Below are 27,841 nucleotides of genomic sequence, written 5' to 3'. Positions count from 1 at the left end.
CAAAAAATTGTGTGCTGAGATGTCCAATATGTCAAAGAATATCAACAGCGGCCCGTGTAGGGTTTTTCTGTCCATATTGTGTTTTTCTGTCCATCTTGGGTCCATTAAGATACAAAAAAGTCAAAGTCATCAATATTTCTGTGTTTAATTTGATGCAAAAAATGATGAGTTTCTGACTTCTCCGCTTATTTTAAAACGTCTCATACATATTTGTTCATATTTGTGTAACAATGCTCAAACAGGAGACCCCAACTTGTCTCCTGTCTTCTTTAGAGAAACACTTGATCTCATTCACTGGGCTTACAGCTGCACAGAAGCTGGCTAGTGTGACGGCTTTGTCGTCAAGCCATTTTACAATTGCCACTTTTGCCTGATTATCCAGCTTCCTTGTCTAATGAGAGTATGCTCATCTTCCAGGGAGCAGCCCTTCAGCTGTTCAGATGCCATCAGCTGTTGATTACTGTGATGTCCGTGTGGTACCATCTACAGCAACTTCATGCCAACCTTCTCACGTGAAGGAGGCATCAAGCAGGAGTTGTGTATCAGGATGGACCAGGCAGGAGAGAGAGAGAGAGGTACTGTATGCTCTTATCCTGTAGTGCTTTAAGATGATGTACAGTAAATTGGGCCTCATTTATCAAGTTGGATGTTTATGGGTAAATCGTTCTTATGAGTGTTTACACAAAAAATGTGGTATTCTTGAAAATCCCCTAAATTCAGAAAAACTTTGGTCTCCCACTCTTGCTCATGAGTGCGTGTAAATTTACACATAAGAAGACAAACTAATGCAAACCTCTACTGATCGGCTTCGAAGCTTATTATAATATGTGATGAATTACTGCATTGTCATATACTATATCCGGATATCTGTAAAGCTGCTTCGTGAAAATGTTTATTGCTAAAAGCGCCACATAAATAAAATTGACCTGAACTGAAATTGAATTTTGGTCCGCACCCGTTTCTCCTCCTGTAACAGGATTGGCTCATGTTTACAAGCAGCTCTCTGACCTATCAACGAGCTGCTTGTTGCGCTAGGTTGATTCTGCTAGCCAATCCTAATGCAGGAGGCGGGGCCTGGAGGCGGGGCCTGACGGAATACAGCTGGGAAAGGAAACAGGTCGGCAGGAATCGTCGGTAAGGAGAGCGAGTGGAAGGGGAAAGCGGAGTAAGCGGTCGCTCGGACAGCTGATGTAATGTAATGTAAAGTAATGGTGGACGGTTGGCGTTGAGCTCAGATGGCGGTGTGTGCCAGGCTATGTGGGGTGGGCCAGTCGCGGCGGTGCAGGCGGAGACAGAGACACGGCCAGCGCGACCAGGAGAGCGACTCTGAGGTGGACATGGACGAAGAAGAGGAGGAGGAGAAGATCGTAGGTAAAAGCAAAGCGCGTGCCCTCAGCGGTTGTCCTAAAGGCCGTGGCGCTGTGAGCGACGACGCCTCGGCCAGTCGCAGTGCCGCGGGTTCGGAGGATGAAGAAGACACGGCCTGGGCTGCAGCGGCGCCTCCTCAGCCGCGATCTCTACTGGATTTACCGCCCGAGCTTCTGGTAGAGATCTTCTCGTCGCTGCCCGGCACGGCGCTGCCCAGCCTGGCCCTGGTGTGCAAGAAATTCAGACAGATCCTCAGCACTGAGACTATATGGAGAAGACGCTGTGCAGAGGGTAAACAACGCATATATTCACCGGAGCACACACATCAAATCTGAGACATTGACCGCTCGGTTAAATCCCATAATGTGACGCTGTTTATAGACAGTTTTGACCCAGGTCTGGCTGTTGTCCTCAGTGGTTCCAGTTTCTGTTTGGCCTGTCTGTCTGCTATCCTGTTAGCTGTCAACAGTTTCAGTACAAATATAATTTTATTGCGACTGATCAAAGATCAGCATTTGTTCCAGTTGTTTACGTTATACTGTTTTGTTTTAGGACAGAAACTACTACTCTTTTGGTTATTAAGACATGGCAGTAAACATTATGCTAAACATTATGGGGAACCTTTGATCAGGGTTGCCAGATCTGTGGGACAAAACCAGTCTGTCTGACTGCCATAACTGCCATTGGCAAATATATTGTAATATTTACTAACATCACAAGACGCTTTTTTTAAACAACTTGTAGTAAAACCAACAAGGACACAGTATATACAGTAGATACATTGATCATTAGTAACGGCATTATCCTGGTCAGGGGCATGGTGGATCCAAAGCCTATCACGGGAATACTGGGTGTGAGGCGGGAATACAACCCCGGATGGGACACCAGTTTGTTGCAGAGCACCGTGCAATCATTCACACCTAGGGGCAGTGTACCATAGCTAGTCCACATACTGGCATGTTTTTGGGAGGTGGGAGGAAACCTGAGAACGCAGAGGAAACCCTCGCGGACATGGAGGAGAAAATGCAAAACTCCACACACAGAAACCCAAGTTCAGGATCAAACCCTAGAGCTGTGAAGCAGCAATGCTACCCGCTGTATCACTGTCCCATCCTCAGACAGTATATGATATTTCTATTTCAGATATTTTTACTATAGTTACATTTTCTATTTCTATTCGTACATGAGTATAGTTAATTTACCTTAAGTTAAACTACTCCAATCAAATTGTAACCACAGCCCACACAATACAATACCAATATAAATACTGTTTACATTAAAAACAACACACCAGTTTACGCATTTGTTTAGCAAAACATTCTGCAAGAAAACAGCAGACCTTTCAACCCTTCATCAGACATGCACAGCAAATGAATATTTAAAGCTATGGTGCATAAGATTTTTCTTTTGTTAAAAATGAAATGATATATATTATTGAGTCAGGGGACAAAAATGATGTTCCTGAGCTGCTGTGAGTCGCCCTGACAGTCATGTAAGAGTAATTCACAATCAGCACTGTGTCAGGAATGTAGGTTCGGATTTGAAAGGAAATTTGTGCACATTCATCATATGCCAGCTTAGTCATGTCAAATATCATCACGCCTCTACTTCAGGCATGGAAGTAGTCAGAGTGCATGGTGACAGTGGGGAGCCAGGAGCCAATCAGGGAAGAGTAAGAGTGTGAGAATATAAACAAAGCAATTATTAAATTATTTTATATATGGTTTTATTGGATGTGAGTGAGTAGTCTGGAGTGTCTTTTCACCTTTGGTGTGTAATCTTTGTTTATTGGCCTGTGTTTTGGCTAGTGCCTAATGTGTTGGACAGGCTGGAGAACAAAATACACAGATTAAATAACAGAAAACAAATAATAATAATAAATAATGATAATAATAATAAAAAAAAAGACACATTAGAAGTGATCAGATATGATAGCTTTATTCTCTTCCTTCTATTTTAGCTAGGGTTAATCTCTTAGTTCAGCAACCAAGAGGTCTATAAAGTTGCACCTACGACTTACTGGAGTAACTGTAGCAGTCACACTGATGTGCACAATATAGTTATTATATTCTCATAATAATTCTGTAGTGCTGAACAGATGACAGCATTTAATTATATTCTTAGAATTACGAAACACTTTGGCCATGTCCCAAACTGAATACTACCATACACCCTTACTGTTATTATTAATTAGTAATACTGCTCTGTGTGCATTATGCAGTTTGGGATGCAGCCTTGAATACTCTCTGAATGTGTGCACAACCAGGTTACAAAATCCGCAAGTAGCTTGCAATAGCATTTTAATTACAAATTAATATGTATTACATATGCATTACTCTACACTTATGAACCTATGTATTGTGTTTTCCTGTTGTTAATCTCTTCTTCAGAGTTTGGCATGAAAGATGACCTGAGGAAGATGGAGGTGGTGGGGGTGTCCAGCCGGGAGCTTTATGTCAAACGTAAGGATTGCCATATATTTAAAATCAAAGTAGCAAACCTCTGAGGGTGTCCAGTTTAAACAATTGGCCTGCATTCATTTGTAAAATTAAATTAATGAACTTCATTTCAAAATTAATTTAAAAAAATCATGCTGTTGCCATGATTTAGCAAAATACCCTCAGGAACCCTCTGAGGTAGGTTAGAACCCTTCCAGAAATATCCGTATGTTAGTGGGATAATTTGCATTTCTGTGATATTATGGTGATAATGACAGACAAACAATACATTGTACAGCTTTACTATACATTAATTAACTTTTGGTTTTCATATATATTTACACATATAGTCAAACTGTCTATACGGTTTAGCATATGTTGGAATTGGTTTTAACCCATACAAGCTTGTGTAATTGACCTGAATGTATGACGTAGATTGCTTGCTGCATCCACCCTGTAGGCTTCTTGCTTCTTGCATGGTGTAAGCTTTTAGCTTCGTCTAGACTATACTGAGATGCTTGCTGCTTACACTCATCTCTTAATGGCCTTCTGCAGCATTCTAACATTAATGCTGCAGTGTCCACACCTAATGGCCCCTAACTGCATCAACACAGACTGTCCCTGAGCGTTTATGATTAAGGCCTACTTTACTTTTTGTGTAGTATTCTGCTGAGGATTTGTGTGGCTGTGTTCATATATCTTTATAGGTAGAGCCAGGAAAAAACATTCTCAATAGACTCCTCCACCTTTTCTTTCAGCCTAATGTCTGTATGCTGCATCTTTTCGCAGACACGTTTCACTGTACTGAGAAAACCCATTTAATTAAAACTAAGGGCAGTTGTTGAATTCTGTCAATAAAATAAACTAAATTATAAATGTTACAGTCTAACAATTAAAGGCCATAGGATGAAAGAGACGAGAATAAAGTCTTACCAAAGTTTTTATGGAGTTTACTGTATTCTGGAGCAATACAGTAACAAGGCATTCCAGTTGCAGTTCCAGTTGATTCCTTCAGCTAAATAATTTACATAATGCATGAGATTGGATAAGCCACAGAGGATCTGCAACAGAAGCTGCAATGGTTCTGTTTTTGTAAACACAATGCACTGAATGATTACCTGTTTTTGTATGTTATTGGCTCTGCTACAGTATTTTTTTTTTTATTTTGGTTTGCTGAAACACTTAGTTGTACATTGGGACCACAGTCCGCCAGTTGATGACCCCTGTATTAAGGTCCATGTGTCATTATGCCCACACAACTACCTTCATAATTCATAACCACAAATTATTTCCCTAGGAAAATAGTCCTGTCTCTGGAAGTACAATTAATGCAGATTTAGAGAAGAATTTAGAAATGCTTTTGAAAGCATTCTTCAGAAATGTGTTTCACATAAACATCAGTTGCCCTTAGACTGCTATTATAAGTGCATTTTAAGTAAAATGGTTTTCTTTTCTCAGTACAGAGAAACATGCCAAAAAGTCTTGTCTGTTGTAATCACGTGTGCAGTACAGATGTAAAACTAAATATAACCATTAAAAAAAATTTTTTTTGTTCCTTTGAAGCTTTTCTTGTCATTTTCATATCATGTACTAAAGAGGCATGCTTTTTACAGTATACTGTGTTTCCTTTTGACTCTTTCAAACCACACACACAGTGTGCAGCTTGCATCAGTGGTCAGCTCTTGTCCTCTTTTTGCTTTTTGCCTCTCCTGTCCTCCTCTGTTCGGTCCACATGTCCAGGTGTGAACCCTAGGGTGAAGTCGGGGCGTTTTATGAAGCTCCTGCCCGATTATGAGCACATGGACTACCGGGACGTGTACACACGCTGTATGTACTGCTAGGTGTGCGCGCTGAATGTGGTGGTTCATCAGGATGCGCTTTGGTAGAAAGTGGTCTTGTAGAGGCTGCCCTTTGCTGCTGTTCTGGGATCTGTTTGGTTGAGGGTTACAAGCTGTGGGGGAGAGGGTTGATGTTATATCAGCATAAAAGGGCACCTTTTACCTGGTGTCTGGCACACCTCTGTGTCCTGCATGTGTGGGGAAATGACACACACTGGCCTGCAGAACCTAACCGGATGTAATCTTGTGAAGTGGTTCTTTTAGTAATAACTCCTGCTTGTATTCACACTGCCTATTTACTGAGTGAAAATTAACAGGTGAATAGTGCTTATTGTTAAAGTCCTTTGAACTGAATTAAATGGTTGTCTCTATCATTTGCAGTTTCTGAATACACATACGCTGTACTGAAACAGAGCACTAGAAAACTACATATGTAGCTACATCACCATGCTTGGATGCCCTGCATTAATCTTTTTCCTCTTTTTTTAATCTGCATTGATTTGTTGCTGTTGCATGACATTTGACACTCCTCCTTGTGATTTGTATAAGCTTGTATCTTGATGCTGTGTTGTAGTGCTCCATCCATACAGATACATTTTGGGTCTCTGGCAGCCAGACATAGGCCCCTACGGAGGTCTGCTAAATGTAGTGGTAAGTCTCGTTACTGTCACATGAATGCACTTAACACTTAATCACCCACGTCCTATTTTTACAATGTTAGTATCTCACTGTGAAATAATTTCACTCATGAGGCAGCTGTGTTCTGTAATTGGCCTGGCTAGGTGGATGGATTGTTTATCATTGGCTGGATGTATCTGCCACCCCATGATCCACGTGTGGAGGATCCCATGCGGCGGCGTCCTCTTTTTCGCATCCACCTGTGGGAGCGTAACAAAGCCACTGTGGAATGCATGTATGGCCACAAGGGGCCTCACAAAGGGGACATTCAGGTTGGTTTACCTTATATTTAACAGCAATACAAAGTCCACTATTTTCTTTTAACTACCATTCTAAAAACAAAGAGTAGGTGGTATAATGATGTGACTTGTGCTTGTGGTTTGCAGACAGTAAAAAAAGATGAGTTCTCTACCAAGTGCAACCAAACAGATCACCATCGAATGCCAGGGGGAAGACAAGAGGTAGGGGACCAACCAGCCATACAAATGGATTTTTTTTTTTACTGTTAGAAGGATTAGGAAGGTTGAGAACGATTATGGCCTAAATAGTTTCCTTTTAATTGTTAGTTTGAGAAGCAGCTCAAACGGTGGGATTTTAGGCCATGAAGAGAATATTTAAATTGTGTGTGTGTGTGTGTGTGTGTGTGTGCGCATGCACTGTGCAGGAGTTCCGTACATGGTTGGAGGAGGAATGGGGACGGACCTTAGAGGATATATTTCACGAACACATGCAGGAGTTGATTCTTATGAAATTTATCTACACCAGCCAATATGAGTAAGTGTGCCATATAGTAACCTTCAACAAAAATATTAACTGTATCATAACAATTAACTTTCATGTATCAGTATCACTTCGTGTTTCCTGGTTTAAATACCAAATCAAGCAATTAGTCATCCCCAAACACTTTTTTTTGTAAAGAATTACTTATAAACAGCTCAATATTGACTTTGTGGGATTTTATCATACAACCATAAAAGAAACCTGTAGAGTTTTGACTTTTAAATGTATGGGTTCATTTGTGGTCAATATGGGCAAAAAACCCCACAAAGGAGCCACCTTATGACATTTAGTCCCTGACAATTGTTTATATGCCCTAATGAACAAGCAGTTTTGAAGATGTGAATTTTAAAAAATTTGGGTTAATCAAATAGCTTGCATAGTATAATCTCCTTAAAGCAGTGAGTGCTCAAATATAGCAGTGGAAAAGTTTAACCTGGACAAATTTCCTCAGTATTTTTGTTGAGGAAAATGTTACTACATTTCATTATATATTTTGAGCAGTGAATTATTATTTATTCAAGTTTAGTTTTCAGAAAAAGCAACCATATAATTAACAAACAACAAAAGTAATCCAGTATCAAGTTAAATGAAGCCAGTATGATGCATGACAAAGCAAAAGTATAATAACTAAAACTATAACTGCTGTTGCCTGTCCATTCTATCTTTGAAGAATAAATACTCATATGGATATGGATATGTTAGTTTTAGTTTTCATCAACAAACTTTGCACTGGCACAAGGTTTTTTACATTATTTTTAAAATAAAAATAGGACTACTAAATCCTAATATATTGGTTTGTACTGATTTAAAGAATGTGTACTTATAGACTGTATATTAGATGTCCAAAAGCTATTTCTTAGAATACATTCAATTAAAAGATTGGGAACTAGTCTAAAAATTGTAGAGAAATTTTCCAGTACAAATTTTTTTTAAAGCAATACAATACAAAAAAAATGCTACCTCAGTTGCTTTTTCGAGTCTGTGTGTTTAGCATTTCATGTGTTTACAGTAATTGCCTGACGTATCGGCGGATCTACTTGCCCCCGTGCCTCCCTTCAGACCTGCTACAGCCGGGCCTCTTTAAAGGTACATACGGCAGCCACGGCCTGGAGATCATTATGCTGAGCTTCCACGGCTCTCGGGCCAAAGCCACCAAACTTACAGTAAGTCGCTGTGCTTTGTCCCTCTGGTTGTGTAGATTTGCTCATCTTTCTACATGTGTTTCTTCTTTCTTTAATTTATTCTGTTTGGGTCAGTGCTCCTGATTAGATAGGCTTCTGTTTTATTTAAGCTACTTAAATCATAGTGTTCCAGCATGAAACACAGCTCTGTTCAGTGTAGGGTTTTGCACAATTATCAGTATTATGTAGATTCGTGAGCAGCATGTGGTCACATTAAACCATGATATATCAGATGCTTTTCCGTATGACTATCATGGTGTGGAAAAAGGTGCGGTATCACAAATATGTGTCTAGAGCTCAGTTGTAGGTGCTGGTACACTTTGATCCTGAGAGCAGTAAGGATCTAAACAGTGCAATGTGGTACAAGTATGCCGAGACATCTATGACAGTGTAATTCGGAATTTAACTGGGCACTCTGTAGTGTGGTGTACTATGGAAGTGAAAGTTTGACTAATCACTGTTTGCTTCTCAGGGTGACCCTAATGTACCAGCAGGTCAGCTGACCTTAGACATAGACCTGAGTCGGCCAGTGGAGCTGCCTGACTTGGAGCACCAGCGAAATATCGAGGAGCTTTCTCGCTTGGTGATGGGGGTACATGAAGAGATTCAGAGGGGTGCCCCGGGCATAGTTGCCCCAACAGTGGGTACTTCAGGGGCAGAGGGCTCTGATGCTGCCTCTGGCTCTGGGGCTGAGGATGCAGGGAGTGCTGGAGCTTCTAGCAGTCAGAGTGAACCTCAGCCCTTTGTCCTGCCTTTAGGGGTCATGGCCCGCAATGAGGTATACCCACGATCATGCAAGATATGGTAAGTAGCAGTGTGTGATTTGTGTCTCGGTTAGACATTTATACAGCTAATAAAGCTACTGTGAGGTTTCTCAAAAGCTACAGGATTGTCTCTGAAATTGTCATGGGATATAAACTATCATTTAAGATAATAAGCTTTGATGACAACATATGTTTATAACATGATATAATCAAAGCTTAAGTTCTAATAAAGCTGAATAGAGCTGACTATCTAGGTGAGCCTCGGTTTTGTGAACCAATAGAAAACTATGCTTGCTATGATTTCTGTTTGACGAAAAGATTGGCACATGTGGAGATGACCGTCTGGCATTAATTTCTGAATGTGTGTCAGTTTTTATGGAACAGGTCTGATAGCAGGTCATGGCTTCACAAGTCCGGAGCGCACCCCTGGCCTGTTTGTCCTTTTTGACGATGACCGCTTCGGGTTCATCTGGCTGGAGCTGAAGTCTTTCAGCCTGTACAGCCGCTTGACAGACGAGCTGGAACATGCTCAGGCTCCCAGCATGGAGCGCTTTGAGGCCATGCTTCGCAACATGCAGTCCTGGACATCCTGATAGGCAGCCTTTTCAGCCTTGCTCCTTATATTTCACACATACTAAAAAGAATTGGCATTTCCAGACCTGCAGGACCACGTCTCTAATTTGCCTGGCTCGACTTGTGCACTAATAATCAATCCACTGATGTGTCAAGCTAGGTGTGATACATAAAAGTGTGTAGTGCCGTGGTCTTTCAGGATTGGAACTGCCCGTTCCTGTGCTATATGCTCTAAAATCCGGATTACATTCTCAGCCCCTCACATCTCCACACAACCTGAAGAAACCTCCCAGTAATCTCATACATGCACAAGAAAAACCCGCCACACAGGTATGCTTGCAGCTGCAAGTTCATATAGGTTGTATTATACACTGATGCTTTCTTATCAGCTTTTTAATTAATTTATTTTTGTAACCTGGAGATGATGAAGATGAGGATACATTTCACCCATATACTCAAGAACAAACTGAGTGTGCCTCTGTATCATTATCATTTTTTTTATCCCAAAACTAGTCTTAGAAAATTGTAGCTTCCTGTATTGTTGAAGTGATTTAAGATAAAAGTGAATTTAACTTATAATAATCTGTCTCCACAAGAATGGGTTTTTAGCTGTTTGGTTGGTGGTAACTTTTTAATTGTGGTAATATAATGTCTATTATTGTCTGATTTTATTCTTTTGAAAGTCTGCACTGCTGTTTCTATTGCTTTTCTTTAGGTCAGCCTTGCCCATGGTGATGATTTATTTATTTTTTTTCATTGGTTCTATTTGAGCAATTTTAACAAATAACTACCATAGCCTGTGGTACATATTTAAGGCATATTTAAGCCAAATTTTCAAATTTACATCATTTTCAGTTATCCCTATTTGTAACTGATCAGCCTAAATGGACTTAGTGTCTCGCATTTGCTTTTTTAGTTTTGCATTACAGCAAAGAGTCTAATTTAGCCAACAAGTAATGGGAGCATATTTCACCCAAATTCTTTTATGAAATGCCCTCAAACAGTAAGTAGGCCAGTGTGTACTTATGACTTAAGTACACATGATGTAATTTATTTTATAAAAACAAAAACACTGTGATGTTACGGGGTCAACAATCTTGGACAATCAGTAGGTTTTTCTTTAGTGTAATTGTTTCTATCATTTTGCCCCAAAGTTGGAAAGTTCTACTGGATATATATATATATATATATATATATATATATATATATATATATATATATATATATATATATATATATATATATATAAGTAAGATTCTACTTAAAAATAATTTCCTAATGCAAAGACTCTTTATTTAAACATGATATTATGCAGATTAACAATGTCATTTAAGCAAGTATATGGAGATTTGGGCATGTGCTGTATTTATAGAACAAGATAGATTTCCATTACTTATTTAGCTCCATTAGCCTTGCAGCTCCAATGCAAAGCAGAAAACGTTGGACATGAAACATATTTTGGCTGATGAGCTACTTTTTTGGTAGATGGAACTTTGTTTAAATTTTACTTCTTGTTGGAATATTTATTTATTTCATGGTTAGTATATGAAGTTTGTGCTGGTTTCATAAATCCAACAGCATTTTAGTTCATCAGACTAAAGTAAGTGATAAACCCATCTTGCTTCTGAAAGCAGACAGCTAGGTTTTATGGTTTGCCCAGTTATGTTTTCTATTTGGCACCTCTAAAGTAAACAGTTAACCTGGGTAATGTAATTAGAAAATCTAAGCAGCTATCATATGAAAATATATTGTGAAGAATGTGCATGCACTAATGTAGTAATGCATTTCTCTAAAGTGGGTGAATTCACTCAGTTGGCAAATTGAGGGTATTTCTTTTGTTTTATTGCTTTGTATCTCAGGTGCCACACCTAAGTATGTATTCCCTTGAATAATATGCTTAAAATACATAAAAATATCATACTAATTTAAATCATATATTGCAAGTAGTGAATGTTCTAATTGTACTCTTCTCAAATTAGCTTTTGTCGACCAGGAAAAAAATGTATTGTTGAAATTGTATAATGGTAAATGTGCGTTGGCTGACTGGCAGCTTGGGCCTGCCTTAGTTTCCACTGATCAAAAACTCAGCCCTTGTCCTGCCTTCAGCAGATTCACTGGAACGATCCAGAGATTGATGGTGCTCTGAGTGACCGGTGCCACTTTTCCACATCTAGTCAAAAGATTTGTTGGGTGTCTTCAATAACATCTATATTGGCATGCTTTCCCAACGTTATATACTGGAGCATGGAATATGAGTTACTTTAATCTCCAAGGCCTTTTTCCTCAAGCAGACCAACAGATATTACAAATGCTTCCTTGTGTTTTGATAAGGTTCAATCACAAAGCTGTGCAGCAACTCCCCTAAAAGTGCTCTTTCCTAGACAGCATAGGCATTGACTACAGACTAGATATCTGTGTGTACTTTTGTATTCAACTGCAGCTTTGCGAAAACTAACCATTATAATATAAAAGAAATTATATGTGAAGTGGATGAAAGTATTTAATTAATATATTTCAGCTTTGTTTATGGGTCATTGTGCACATAACTGCATATGTTAAGCATACCGCCTGTTTGTTGTGTGACTGCTGCAACTGTTTCAAGTCGAATATATTCATCAATTTGATTTTCTGAGAAACAAATGTCTAATGTACACACCATCACATGACTTCAGGGAGCTTTGAAGCTTACATGTTCATCTCTTCCCAATAAATTAAAGTAAAATGTCTGTCTCTGAATCACTGTTTCAGGTTAAGAGAATTTTTATTGTTTTACACAGTTTTTCAGTTCACAGATTCATCAGTTTATCAGTTTCACAAAACTATGATTCCATGTATATGCCAGTAAACCTTCTGAATAATGGCCCAAGTGAGATCTTTGCTCTGTAGCTAATGAAGACAGTCCTTCCCCGCCAAATGATACGTGCTTACATTTTGAGCCCCTCATTTCCAGGCAAACAACACTTAAAATTCACAGTTGTTTTTTTAATAAAATTGTAAGATTTATAGGTTCTGAACCCTTAAATCAAAGAACCCTTGAGAGACGGACTATATAAAGAAGCTACAGGGTCTTCTACAGCTCAGCATGCTCCCTCTTTTCCCTAGCCGCAGCCACCAACGCTGGAAGCTTCTCTGTCATAAAGATGTAACGCTCAGCCTTCAGGTTCTTCCCAGGCTTCTGCTCCAGACCGATGCTCAGATACTCAGCTTCAGCTCCAAACTCAGGCCATGGTGTCAGGCCTGGTCCATTAGGAGTCCTGCCCATAGTTTATTATTTATAAAATACCACCAGTGACAATAATAATAACAGTGAAATAGAAAACTAGAATCTTTGCAGCATTTCACTCACCCAGTGCGAGCAAAGTTGCCCCAGTAGGACATCACTGTCCTACACAGTTCATTTTCTTTATTTGTGAATGGAGCTGTAAATAATAAAACACCATTACCATAATGATTCATCTATTGATATAACAAAAAATAAGCTGTGTTAATGAGAGAATTATGTCATTGTCTGAGGCAATAGTAATTGCATATTGTTATTGTATATAATTGAAAATTGAAAAATAATAATTGAAAAATAATACTTGTACTCTTGCACAGTTACATTTCTGTGAAAAAGAACTTACATTTCCATATAAGAAAATATTTTTATTCCCGAATACTTGTTACAATAAAAATAAAAGATTTTTGTCCCTTTTGCTCAGCTACCAATCCAATCTCTCCATTTGAAATTTTAACTGGCTCTCCATACATTAGCATAAAAAAAAAACCCTTACTTCATAAAAACTTGGCATGAATTCAAACAAGTAATAGCAATGTTTTTTTTTGTGTGGATTTTTTCTGATTTCATAGTGAAGTTGTAAGACTCATGAATGTTAACCACAAATCTAACCATAAGTTTTCACATGATTCGAGTCATGCAAACTGTTACATATTTCCAAGGGCAAAAATGGTTAAAAGGTAATTTTTTTATTAGCTTTTACACCATTTTACACCATTTCATTACTTCACATTTCAATTAAAATAATTTACTTTTTACTTTTAAATACTTCAACACATTTAAGTGTAGACACTTTCTAACTTTCACTGACGTATAATTTTATGTAGTATAGTATAATTAGTAACTACTATAATTTATAATTACTATACTATAATTTTTAATTTAATAATATCTTTACACTATGCCCCATACCTTTATGTATAGTGATTCTGCATTTTTCCCCAACTCTGGTTATTGTACCACTTTAAAAAAAAACGTGTCGCCACACATGCTCTGCTGCACTGTGTATTTATTTACCACAAATCCTTGTTGACATCAAGTGTAATATACAAGGACCATTAAATCTAAAATGTACTACATGGGACTGCAGATCACTGACTGGCATGTGTATACAGGTAGATAATATTTTCTCCTTACCAGTTGCCTTTAGGTGGGCATTCCCAAAGCACATGCCGAAAACAAAGGCAAGTTCATCTGCGTGATCACATCCCACAAAGCTGGGCCTGGTACCCTGAATAACGCTGGGTGGGTGCTGGAACTCATACAGATAAACTGGGGCACCAGAAGCTGGCAGGTAAGAATAAAATTTAGGAACTTTGAGACAATGTGAACTCAATATTCTTTAAATCACTGAATTATCTGGTTAATTAATATACATTACATAAGAATTAAACACGATTGGGTGTGCTGTTATAGGAAAATAATCAATGATGGCATGGTGTGGTGCAGCCTGACTTAAAGCAGAGTTGCTGTTACCATTTCAAAATTGATTATTTTCCAATAATAGCACACCACAGTGTTTTACTCCACCTATTCCACAGCAATTTTCAAATGATTATTTATTTATTTATTTATTTATTTATTTATTTATTTATTTATATGTATTTATCCATGTATAGTTGCTTTTACTTTTAACATTCACAAAACAAGTTAGGTCCTTTTATCACTTACACTCACCAATCACTTTATTAGGAACACCTGTACACCTACCCATTCATGCAATTATTTAATGAGCCAATCATGTGACAGCAGTGCAATGCATAAAATCATGCAGATACAAGCCAGCAGCTTCGGGTAATGGTCATGTCAACCATAAGAATGGGAAAAAAATGTGATCTTAATGTGATCTGTGGTATGATTGTTGGTGCAGCATCTCTACTTTCTACGAAGGCTGAGAAAAGCCCATCTCCCACCCCCATCCTCACCATATTCTACAGTGTGGCTATCAAGAGCATCCTGAGCAGCTGCATCACTGCCTGGTTTGGAAATTGCACTCTCTCGGATCACAAGACCCTGCAGCGGATAGTGAGGGCAGCTGACAGAAGATCATCGGTGTTTCTCTTCCCTCCATCACAGACATTTATACCACACACTGCATCCGCAAAGCCACCAGCAATGTGGATGACCACACACACCCCTCACACACGATCAACTGAACATCACTCCACTCCCTTTGCAATTTTTGCACTGTTCTTTCTTAAATTTCTGCTAAAACACTGTATACAAAATACTGTATTGACCACCTGCACTCTTGCTGCTAACACTGTATTTATCATAGTAACTACATAGTATCATAGTATGTTATGTTTACCTTTACAGAATTTTACTAATATATTGTTATATCTTTTTGCACAACCTGTTACATACAGAACTCTGTCCACTTTATCCACACTAGAACTGTGTACTAGTCAGCGCTGCACTGTCCTTTACTGTGCGTATTGTCCTTTTTTTTTAAATTAAAATTGTACTTGGCTTCTGCTGTTTGCACATTTGCACACATGCACTTTATGTAGTCCTGTGTAGGTCTGTGTAGTCTTTATTTTGTTCTGTGTAGTCTCATGAAGTTTTACGTTTTTTTATGTATCACCAATGTCCTGGAGGTGTTGCTTCACTGTGTACTACTGACTTGACTTGACCTTTGGGATGGGGTAGAACAGGAGATTTGCAGAATGAAAATGCATCTGGAAAATCTGCAGCAATTGCTCAAAGGAATGTTTCCAACATCTTGTGGAATCCATTTGAAAGCAAAAGGAGGCCGTACCCAGTATTAGTATAGTCTTCCTAATAAAGTGCTCAGTGAGTGTATATTATAGCAGATATAAACAGATCTCTCACCAACATCTTTTCTTTCTTTCTAATAAGACAAAAATCTTCAGCTTGGTACAGAAAAACCACAAAGTATCATGTCCTCTCTCTGGAAGCCTGGCAGAAAACTTCATCATACCAACAAAAAGTTTTCCTTTGTTAAATAACTCTTTTCTTAAAAAATTTGCTTATTATGAGACTTATTTTATGCGGCGCATCTGTCATACAAGCCCCTGTGGATTAGCTGTTACTATAGCAACGATAATGTATTAGAATTAACACATTAATATAATCCTGTGATTTGAATTACATTTGACACTACTTTCAGAGAGGTGCTGTTACACAAAACTGATCAAATCCATCAGATCGGATTTTTAAATTCAAAAGCAATGTGATATAATTTGAGTATGAAGACATAGATATACAAAATATGCGTTCTGCACCTTTATGGGCTTTAGCCACTGCCAGAGCTGGAATGGTAAAGATCATATCTCCCATCATCTCTTTGTAACCATCACGAAGTTTGATTGGGTCAGCAGAAGAACCCAGGTACTCCTCTAGCACCAGTTCATTAATCCACTCACTATGGGGCTTCACAGGAAAGAAGGAAGCAAAGCATTAGACTAATAAATTCATAAGTGTGATGCAATACATTTGTTAATTTACTGTGTTCTTACTTCAGAATTAAAAACAGCCATTGATGAAAGTACTTGTTCTTTATCCATCCCATCGTTCCATCCTGAAGGTGCAAGGTACTGTGGAAACAGAGCATCACTGTATTCTCACTACAATGTTAAGTATTTTATTATAAATAAATATGTTATAATATTTTAATATCTTCATAAGAACAATGCAAAGATAAAGCAACAACAAATTTGAACAAATTTCAGAAGAAAAACTGAAAATAGCTAAAGGACTCACACGAGGCAGCATCCAACCAAACTCATCATTGTTCACACCAGTCATGAGTGGTACTTTATGGAACTCCTGGTTCTGAAGGAGTTCCTCCACAGGCTTGGGAAGAAATATCTTATCTTCGGTCACTGGAAATTGTAGAAACATCCTCTGCAACACATTGAGACATGTTTTTCAGAAAGATAACTCTTTACATATTTTATTTCTTCCTTTTTCATTTTTTGATCAAGTTAAAGCTCTCCAAACTGCTCACCTCTTTTGAAAATGCTATCACATCCTCTGTCGGCCAGTGCTTAATGCACTCAGCAATTTTTTGTGTGCTGCTGATGTCACAACCTGAGATGTTAGCCACTATCTAAAATGATACACAAATAAATGTCAGTAGATGCCAGAGTGATAGCATAGATCATATAAAGGAATTAGGACTCCAGTCAACCTGGGCTGTTGGTAAGGGATTCCCCACAATGCCTTTCATTAATGCAGTGCCACTTTCTGCAACTGCACGATGGAACAGTCCAGCAGACAATGGAGAGAGAAGCTTGAACACAAACAGAGACATAAAGCACAAAGTCAGTCCCATTTAGGAAAGTGAATAATGAATAACTGAAACATCAATTCACAATATTTGAACTCAACAAGAGCAAAAGCACTGAATTACAGAGAAGCTCCTTTTTGTATTTGCTTATAGCAGCAGTAGCTCAAGATAAGACATACCTGGATTGGCATGCAAGTATTTTACTACTACCCTATTCTCTATCTAATGAGGCACAATTTCAAATAATCAAATGATCTTTGACAGAAATAAGGTTTGAAGAAAGTGTCCTTAGTGTACAGCTGTTACGATCACCAGCTGGAGTGCCCATGGACTCCACTAGAGGGCACTCCACCCCGGACTTTTGCCATTGTTCTCAGGACTCCATTTCCCATGTGTTCCTTGCCCCACCTGTGTCATGTGCTACCCTTGTTTGTGTGTTTATAGCCATTCCTAGTTTCCGTGTTTCCGTGTCTCCTAGCTTACCTGTGTTTTGACCCTTGGACTGTTCTCCTTGTTTTTGATTATTTGCTGCCTGCCCTGACCATTGCCTGTGTTTCAGATTACTCTTTTGTCTCTGCCTTTGCACTTGGATCCCCAACTTCGTTGTCGACCCCCACGTTACAGAAGCCTTGAAAACTGATTTGTATTAGTATGCATGTACACATCAGATCCTCACCAAAAGAGACACACTTATTCCTCCTGCAGATTCTCCAAAGATGGTGACTGATCCAGGATCACCTCCAAAATTGTGGATGTTCTCTTGAACCCACTGAAGAGCAGCCACCTGGTCCAAAAATCCATAGTTTCCTGGTGCGTGTTCATCCCCTGTACTAAAATGGAAAACCACAGAATGTACACAAAATACATGTATAGATATCCAAAATGCCATTATGTACATTTTGCTGATGTACATGTGGATGTAGATTCTAATGTATAGAACATGTTCTAGAAACATGTCCTATAATAAGGTAATATCAAAGATACCTAATCATTTATAGTCTTTTTCAAACAATGTTACAAGGTGCAAGATGAAGCCTCTCATGCCAGATATTTACAGCAAAACTGAGTTAAGATCAAACTTTAAAGGTGAAGATTAAACTTTAAAGGTGAGGTTTGTAATAATTAAAAATATTTCTATGACTATAAAAATTATATAATTTCATACAGATCTTAGATAAATACTGATTTGCAATATTGCCATTCAATGGATCTGGAACCATTATTCATTTGAAGCTTGAAATTACAATTTAAAAGCCCAATAATTAGTTCCACCCTAACAAAGGACATCTTAACAAGCAAAGCCTTGGTTTTCTAAAATACAACCCACCAGGCATATGTACTTTTAACGTAGGGGTCAGTTGGCAGGAACAAAAGACTTGTTTTTGCTGTAACTGCAATTTACCTGCAGGCTCTAAAATGTATGAGCTGCTCCTTTGAAATTGGTGAAACAGTTACTCTACTATTTCTGCCTCACAGAATTACCTAAAGAATCCGAACAGACCCAGCCTGTACTGGATAAGCACAACAACTACATTCTGGTAGGCAGATAAAACTGATCCATCATAGACTGATGCAGCACCGAGGCTCAGTCCTCCACCATGAATCCAAACCATGACCTTAAGAACACAGATGATAAGTGTTTTGTAAAAGGTAATCAGTAGTTACTGGTAAGTATGTAAAAGGTGAACAGTGGTTTATGACTTACAGGTAGTTTGGCATCTTCCCCAGGTTTTGCTGGAGTGTAAATGTTGAGGTACAGGCAGTCTTCTGACACTTCTGAAACTTCCACCTTGAGTGATAAACTGGTAAAGAGCTCAACAGTTGCTTCCCTGTTTTGTATACACCTGAAAACATCAACAGCAAGGTTTGAAATAGAGAGAATTCACACAGCACCCAGCCTTTCATTTCATGCAAGTTACATAATCCACTTCATTTACAACATATAGTGCATTTTGGCCATATTTAATGCTGTGGTTCTGGGAACCCAGAGGGGTCCATGACGCATAGCTATGGGTCTGTAATTTTTTTACATTTAGTTACAATGATGGAAATAATTAATATAAAAATAATTCTTATAGGTTTTAGCCTGTTTGACTGGTCACTTGAATTGAATGAGTTTAATCCAACCTCAATAACTCATAAACTAGTAGGAGTATAAATAATAGGAGTATAAATAATGCCAACTCGGACCTAATGCGCTCTGTCAGTGGAAAATTCAGGAATAAAAAACAGCTCTGTGGCTCAAATAAATTACTTTTATAGCACACATTTAAATAATGTTCAGTAATTACATCTGTACTGAGGTGATGCGTGGAAGTTATTTTACAGTTAAAGAGGTCCCTGGCCACAAAGTTTTGAACACTTATTTAACGAATACGAATTGAAGCATAAATGATGGCGCCTGACCCAAAACAAGCTGCTGGACAGTCATATTTTTAAAATAAAATCACACTGCTTTCACATGTCCTTAATTGCAATAAAACTAACTGGAATATAAAGTCTCACATGTATGGCTGTTTTGTGGCATCTCTAACTCCTTTCCACTGTTCTGCAGGTTGGGGTGCAGTGAATCTTAAAGGTCCCACTGGTGGCTTTGCAAACGGCACACTCAGGTAGCTGTAGACAATTGTGTTCTTCCCTATAGCCATCACATGTTCACCTTTTAGAGTTCCATATTTAGTCTGCACAACTGGGCCTGTTAAAAATGCCAGGCAGGAAAAATTTAAAATGCATGATAGAGTAACTTCACCAAAAACGAAAACTTTAAAAAGGCTTTGGCAGACTGTGATTTTAAACCAGTAGAGCTGTGATACCATCTTTTTTCTCATGCCTTAACCGTGGCAGAGTCTGGGTTATAAATGCATAGTGCTTTTCCTTCAAGTTCTTTCCAGGCTTCTGCACCAGGCCGATGCCCAGATACTCAGCTTCAGCTCCAAACTCCGGCCATGGGGTCAGGCCTGGTCCGTTTGGAGACCTTTCCACAGTCAGACACAGAGAAAATTGGGTAAGTAATCACTACATCTATAAGACAACATGTTATCCTTTGCCAAAAGGACAGGCTTTCAACTAAAAGTGTATGCTGTGACCACTGAATGTAACTTTATATTGTGATGTGCTTCAGTGATGTGCTTTAGCATTTAATAAGTAACATTCCCTTCTGCCCTACAGATTTAGGGTTTCTCATTTAAGAGTTGACAGACAAGGTTTTTACCCACCCAGTGCGAGCAAAGTTTCCCCAGTAGGCCATTATAGTTCTACATAGTTTATTCTCTTCCTCTGTGAACTGACCTGACCGAAAGAGAGAAAGAGAGATTTGAGGTATTTTCAGGTCTTGATAATTGCATTAATGCATGGTTAAAAAAGATCACTATTATTTTCAACTTACCAGCTATCCTGAAGTGACCATTTAAAAAACATACACCAAAAACAAAGTAGAGTTCATCTCCATGGTCACTTCCTGTAAAGCTTGGCTTCTTTTTCTGGAGCTCATTGAAAGTGTGCTGGAATTCATACATGTAAACTGGTGCTCCAGAATCTAGCAATTAAAAATCTCAATTAAACAAAATTAATTCTTATTAATTAAACAAAAACCTCATATTAATTAAACAAAATGTTTACAAATTGTTAGTGAATGCATTTTACCTTTGTGGTGTTTTGCTACTTTAAGAGCAGGAATGTTAAACCAAAAGTCTCCTAACATCTCTCTAAAACCATCTCGGATTTTAATTGGATCGTTCGTGGTTCCCAGGTACTCATTCAGCACTATTTCATGAAGCCATTTATCAGGCTGAAGGCAATACATAAATAGAGATATTAATACATGTAGTATATGTAGACAAGTACATGTAAAGCTGAGTTCAACCATTTGCATCCCCATAGTTTCTGGATGGAAGAAAAACCTCTTTATTTTATTATTTTATCTACAAACAAATAAAACTCAATGCCAACGCCGCCATCAAGGATGCCTCCACCATCAACGAGTCTAGTGCTTTCAGACATTTGACTTGGCTGTGAGCTTGATCCTGTTTGAATCAATTCTAAAATCTAATCAGTTTATCTGCTGATTGCAATAATAATTCTATATAAATCCCACAGACCTTCAACAGCTCGCTCTTGAGATATCGTGCTACCGAGAATAACAATAATAATGGCATAAAAAAAGAAACTAGAATTTTATGTTACAAATAAAATGTGTAGCCTGCAGTAAGACAATGACCAAAACCATAAAGAACAGATTAAAATATATTTTAACTGAGAGGATCCTAAAGCTGCTCAGAGGATTTTTAGGTGTTATAAAGGCAAATATTAGGCCTACAATGTATTCGAGAATTTATATTGCATTCAGAATGTGAGATGCAAACTTCTGAAGTGATTGTTTTTCCACAAATAATATCATAACACATTCTATTTTTTTTCATTGTGATAATAAAATATCTTTGAAACATAACATGCTAAACAGCCTGTAAAGCCTATAATATAAATATATAATAATATACATTTCTTCGTCTTCTTCAATTTGGACTAAGGGTATGCAATCTTTTGCACTCAACTGTATATTGATATATACATGCATATTCATTGTCACAATAGTTTTCAGGATGGTTTCTACATGCATAAGAGTCTGTGTGTAATCATATTTGAGTCTTCACTTACATCAGGAAAAATTAAAGGCATTAATGACATAACTTGCTCTCTGTCCAATCCTTCGGTCCATCCTGGAGGAGCAAGGAACTATGGGATACATTTTTAGTTACTGATGTGATCAATAATTACATAATCTAAAATAATATTTTTTATATTGCACTAAACTTAGCATAGTCAATATCTGGCATTACAATGCTTTGCCTTTAAAAAGACATCAGTAGACTCAGAGATACTTCATACAATTTTAGCTTTTCTGGTAAGCTTTTCTAACCTGTCACAGTCCTTCTGGAGACTTTGTTTGCCACGCTTGCTGAGGTTTATATATATATATATATATATATATATATATATATATATATATATACTGTGTGTGTATATGTATGTATATATTTGACTTAGGGGTCAGTGTAGGCCAAAGTGTTCTTCAACACCAACCTCAGCAAACCATGTCTTCATGGAGCTCACATTGTGCACAGGGGCATTGTCATACTGGAACAGGTTTGGGCCCTTTAGATCCAGCAAAGGGAAATCTTAAAGCTACATCATTTAAAGACATCCTATACAATTGTGTGCTTCCAACTTTGTGGCAAAGTTTTGGGGAAGATCCACATATGGGTATGATGGTCAAGTGTCTCCTTTTGCTTATATGTATTTAACTTAATGTATCACTTACATTAAGGATTTCAAAGCCTCCTTCATCATCAGTCACCCCTGTAATAAATGGCACTTTGCTGAACTCTTTGTTCTGCAGAAGTTCATCCACAGTTTTAGGAAGGAATTGTCCATCTTTTGTCACTTTAAAGAATATATCATCCTAACAAAAAAGTATGACATTGTAATTAACACTTCCAAGCAAAAGCTTAGCTATGAGAAATTTCATTAATTTTGCAGTAGTTTATCCAACTACTTACGTTTTTGGTAATTGTCAAAAGATCCTCCTCTGACAACTGCATAACACAATCAAAAATCTTCTTTGTACTGGAAGTGTCACAGCCAAACAAATTAGCCACAGACTGAGGAGAAAGACAATGATATATTTAGTTGACATATTTTGTGATCTAACATTAATCATATAGATATTATGACAAGCTATGGCTAGTTGTAGTGTTAGATGTGAGGGCTAATATCTTGTATCAATAAACCAAACCAAAAAAAAAAACAAAAAACAAAAAAACAAACAAACAAAAAAATAAACTTTCTGTTCTGTCTGCCCTTTTGTGTAATCTGTACCTTCTTTGTACAAAGTGTACTTAGTCTATCTATTTTTCGTTTCTCCTGCGAAGGTATTCTGGAAATAAAGCATGATAGCATGATTGTTCATTACAGTCTGTATTACTGCTGATGACAGTAATGTCACTTCTTCTTTGAATTCTGTGTATGTTTCTTAAGACACCCACCCCTGATCAGTACTACAGATAGAATGTAGTGAGCAGCCAGGGAAGAGCTCTTTACCTGAGCTACTGATAAAGGACTGGTAGTAAAAAGAGCATCTGTAGCAACCGTGCCACTCTCTGCTATGGCGTAGTGAAAGAGACCAGCAGACAACGGCGACAATATCTGTCAAAATGGAGGCAGTGAAACTTTTTTCATTATATTTTGAAATAGTTTTTAATAGTTAGAAATTATTTTTAACTAGGGACTCATTGTATGTTCTGATACTGGGGCAAAGGTGTGGCTAGGCAGACTATTTAGTATCCCTACATGACAAGACACACTGACTCCTCCTGCAGACTCTCCAAAGATGGTGACTGATCCAGGATCACCTCCAAAGCTGTGGATGTTCTCCTGAACCCACTGAAGAGCCGCCACCTGATCCAGGAGGCCGTAGTTACCTGGAGCATGTTCATCCCCTGTGCTAAAATTAGGATTAAAACAACTGAAATTCTGTTCAGGATAAAGAGAAATACAAAAACAAAACAAAACAAAACAAAACAAAACAAAACAAAAAAAAAAACCTATTTTCAAGCTTTTAAAAATGTGATACATTTTAAGCTACTTTTAGTTCCCTTTTACTTAATGTTACTGTTGAAAGTACTATTTCAAAGATGTACTGTAAACAATATAAAATAACTTCATGTCAGGTTTATATAAATATGAAGTTCCTTTGTGTGAATTTACAAAAATGTGTAAACTGTCCACTTTAATGATACTTCAGTTGTTTTCTGTAATTTAATTTTATCGGTTTGTACTACAGTTAAGTTTACACAATATGTAGAAGATTAAAGAAATTTATTTTATACCAGGAAAACATTTAGTCAGTTATGCTTTACAGATGTTCCTTCATTATCACAGGTAAAAAAAATGCTCAAATAGTGTATGTTAAGTGAACAAAATCTATAGTACATCAGCTTAAAATTTAAAATTTGCAGCTTCCTTTTGGAATGTGCTATAAACATTCCTAATAACTTTTACACTTACATTTATAACTGCCTTCATCCTCTTTCATATTCTCTTAGATCCCCTCGCTTTCTTTTCATAACTGTTTTAATTCTGACAGATTTCAAACAATGACTTCTTCAAATCAGGTCTTGAGAGGGGGACATGAAACAAACATTTTACTTCCTGCTTCTTGTATTATTCAAACTATTATTCTGTTGATTTTCTCTTATGTTTTGTTGTATTGTTGCAAGATACAGTCAGCCTTTTCATTTGTTCTTAAATTTTAAAATAGAGGTGCATATACCCTTTTCAGACAAAATCACTTGGAAGGGTTGGGGTGCACAAACTTTTGCACTCTTTAAGCAGGTGCATGACATGTCAGGCAGGCCTTTGTATGTGACAATAAAGGACTTATATTCACCTGAAAAATCCAAGTAAGCCAAGTCTGTACTGGATTAGCACTACAACGACATTCTGATAAGCTGCCAGTGCATGTCCCTCAAACATGGAACTCGAGCCTAAGGACAAGCCTCCACCATGGATCCAAACCATAACCTGTAGCACACCAGTAATGCAAATTTTTTTCACATGCAATCTACAATGGACATAAAAAGTCTACACATTCCTGTTAAAAAGGCAGGTTTTTGTGATGTAAAAAATGAAACCGAGATAAATAATGTCAGAACTTTTCCACCCTCAACATGGAATTACAACTTATAAAAGTTAAGTTAAAAACAATCAGAAACATTTTAGGGAAAAACATGAAAAATAAAAAAGTTACAATAACCTTGTTGCATAAGTGTGCATACCCTTTTATAATTGGGGATGTGGCTGTGTTCAGAATGAACCAATCACATTCAATATCATGTTCAAAAGTAAATATCCTACAGCTGTCATCAGTGAAATTATTCTGATTAACCCCAAATAAAGACCATCTGTTTCTCTAGGATTTTCTTCACATCTTCTCAGTGTCATCCGACTGCTGAAGCAATGGTCTGCAAAGAGCTGCCAAAGCCTGTATGGTATCTCACTTGTTGAAAGTTATCGATCAGGAGAGGGTTATAAATAATTTCTAAAACATTAGATGTACCACGGAACACCGTAAAGTGAAGAAAATGAGGCACCACAGCGACATTTCCAAGAACAGGATGTCCCTCCAAAATTTACAAAAGGACAAGACAAAACTTACCAGTGAGGCTGCCAAGAGACCAACAGCAACATTAAAGGAGCTGCAGGAATATCTGACAATTACTGATTACTCTCTGCATGTGACAACAATCTGTCATATTCTTCACATCTGGGCTATGGGATAGGGTGGCTAGACGGACACTCCTTTCTCACAAAAAACATCCAAGCTCAACTAAATCACCCCAGACCATGTGGCAAAATGTGTTATGGGCTGATGAAAACAATTCCAAAAAAGTATAATAATTCCATAGTTCCAAAAGTTATGTTTGGATAAAAAAAAAAGCACATCACCAAAAGAACACGATACCCACAGTGCAGCATGGTGGTGGCAGCATCATGTTTAAGGGCTGCTTTTCTTCAGCCAGACCTGTGAGTTTTATCAAGGTGGAAGGAATCATGAATAGTTACAAATACCAGTCAAGTTTAGTGCAAAACCTTCAGGTGTCTGGTAATGAGCCAAAGATGAAAAGTAGTTTCACCTTTCAGCACAATGGTGACCCAAAGCATACATGCAAATCAACAAAGAAATGGCTTAACCAAAACAAGATCAAAGTTTCTGAATGACCTAGCCAGTGCTCAGACCTGAATCCAACTAAAAATCTGCGGGGTGACCTGAAGCAGGCTATGCACAGGGGATGCCCTTACAGTTTGATGGATCTACAATGTTTTTGCAAGAAAGAGTGTGAAAATATTGTCAAGTCAAGATGTGCCACGCTGATGGTCTTACCCAAAAAAGACTGAGTGGTGTAATAACGTCAAAAGGTGCTTCAACAAAGTATTAGTTTAGGTTTTTATTTTATAGTTTTTTATTTTTCTTTTTTTCCCTAAAAAAGTTTCTGATTGTTTTTCACTTTACTTGTATACACTTTTTCACATTAAAGGTGGGAAAAGATCTGATGTGATTTATCATAGTTTCTCTTCATAAAAAGCTGCCATTTTAACAGGGGTGTGTAGACTTTTTATATCCATTGTAGGCATCTATGCAATCTATGCATAATGAATCATCATTACTGAAGAAGAAAGAAGGTTCAATTAAAAGAGGTTGTTTTGCTCTATGATCACTTTAACAACCTTTTTTAGTATCGCATCCCTGAATTTAGTATTTTTGCATGTCATCACTGACAACCTACCAGCAATGAGTTATCTCTAAGTTTAATATAAATCTATAAATCTCATAAGCATATACAAAAAAATGTTTGTATGTCCAGTCAGTTTAGAGGGTTTAGAGTGAGGTGAAACAAAATATAAAATGATGTTCCATGTTCTGTAAGTCACAATGGATAAGGGCATCTGCAAAATGCTAATGTAAATACAGACTTACAGGTAGTTTGGCATCTTCACTTGGTTTAGCAGGTGTGTAAATGTTGAGGTAAAGGCAGTCTTCTGACACTTCAGGAACTTCCAAGGTAACAAAAAACCTTTTTGAAAAATTCACAGACACCTCCCTGTTTTGCACACACCTGGAATAAATGTCATCAAACAGAGTCACAGCTTAAGAAGTCTCATTCTTAACAAGACAAGAGCAGAGTAATTTCTAACATGGGTTATGCTTCACACTGCCGTTGGCCAGTAGTTCAAACCTGAGAAAAGTAAGAATTATTTACATGAGCTTGTAACGGAACAATGTTGTTGGCTGAATTTGCAAAATCTATGTACACTTGTACAGTAATGATTACTGTTTAACATGTATTCAAATATTTCAGGTTAGTACTGTCACCTGACCGTATCGTCTTACATGTAAGGCTGTTTTGTGGCGTCTCTCACTCCTTGCCATTGTTCTGCAGGTTGAGGGGCAGAGAGTCTCAAAGGTCCCACGGGCGGCTTGGCAAACGGCACACCCAGGTAGCTGTGGACGACTGTGTCCTTCCCTTTAGCTCTCAAGTACTCACCTTTTAGAGCACCATATTTAGTCTGCACAACTGGGCCTGTTAAAAAGATTAAACATATATTATTCAGTGGGTGTCCATTTATACATATCCTGTCAAGCATGCATGACATGTCAATGCACAGAACCACAGAAATTGAGAAACAGCCTACAACTCAAATTAGTAGGAATTAAATTACAAGAAGAGAATAATTTACAGTTTAAATAAGACCTATTTGATTTTAAATGTAGAATTTATTAAATAATGAAGGTGTCATGATTCATGAAGGCTTTAGTCATACATGTTAAATTGGTTTTATTGTCATATTGTGGCAGACGTGTGGCAGAATAACAAAAGATGAATCTTGAATTTATAGCCGAAGATTGGTAACAGCATACTGACAGCACAAACTTTAAATGTGAAGTATAAATGCAATCACAATAAAATGTAGTTTGTTTGTAGTTACAACAGCTTTCTTACCATCGCTGGCTGTCACTGAGATTATAATACTGGTTCCTAATAAACTCCAGAGAAGCACAGAGAATGTCCCCATGGCTGCAGGTTCAGCTTGGTCTGAGATCTCTCTCACTTGAACAGCTGGGTTGCATAATCC

General features: G+C 37.7%; 2 protein-coding genes across 3 annotated transcripts; one reads left to right on the top strand and one right to left on the bottom strand.

Moving 5' to 3' along the window:
- The first annotated feature begins 1,085 nt into the window (after window positions 1–1,085).
- Window positions 1,086–12,346, top strand: fbxo31 (F-box protein 31). Of its 2 annotated transcripts, XM_026919723.3 has the most exons (10): window positions 1,086–1,659; window positions 3,759–3,830; window positions 5,547–5,633; window positions 6,219–6,295; window positions 6,427–6,594; window positions 6,709–6,783; window positions 6,987–7,096; window positions 8,112–8,265; window positions 8,756–9,087; window positions 9,418–12,346. In XM_026919723.3, exons 1-10 carry the CDS (start codon window positions 1,236–1,238, stop codon window positions 9,638–9,640), a joined length of 1,722 nt encoding a protein of 573 aa, XP_026775524.3. In that variant the 5' UTR covers window positions 1,086–1,235; the 3' UTR covers window positions 9,641–12,346. The 2 variants fall into 2 exon arrangements, with proteins under 2 accessions (XP_026775524.3, XP_026775523.3); XM_026919722.3 differs by lacking the exon at window positions 5,547–5,633 and having other exon boundaries at window positions 1,087–1,659.
- Window positions 12,347–12,362: 16 nt separating this feature from the next.
- On the bottom strand, window positions 12,363–27,841 carry ces2b (carboxylesterase 2b). The gene is made up of 25 exons (XM_026919166.3): window positions 27,709–27,841; window positions 27,099–27,288; window positions 26,685–26,823; window positions 24,597–24,730; window positions 23,498–23,651; window positions 23,249–23,353; window positions 22,708–22,809; window positions 22,470–22,610; window positions 21,806–21,883; window positions 20,795–20,939; window positions 20,538–20,687; window positions 20,368–20,440; window positions 19,966–20,126; window positions 19,658–19,847; window positions 18,858–18,996; window positions 18,635–18,768; window positions 17,829–17,982; window positions 17,054–17,155; window positions 16,871–16,972; window positions 16,624–16,767; window positions 16,380–16,457; window positions 16,146–16,293; window positions 14,035–14,184; window positions 12,967–13,039; window positions 12,363–12,874 (listed from the first exon to the last, which is right to left on the bottom strand). Exons 1-25 carry the CDS (start codon window positions 27,779–27,781, stop codon window positions 12,691–12,693), a joined length of 3,243 nt encoding a protein of 1,080 aa, XP_026774967.3. The 5' UTR covers window positions 27,782–27,841; the 3' UTR covers window positions 12,363–12,690.

This window comes from Pangasianodon hypophthalmus, chromosome 9 (assembly GCF_027358585.1).
Source record: "Pangasianodon hypophthalmus isolate fPanHyp1 chromosome 9, fPanHyp1.pri, whole genome shotgun sequence".
Lineage (NCBI taxonomy): Eukaryota > Metazoa > Chordata > Actinopteri > Siluriformes > Pangasiidae > Pangasianodon > Pangasianodon hypophthalmus.
This window is presented reverse-complemented; position numbering and strand designations above follow the sequence as displayed.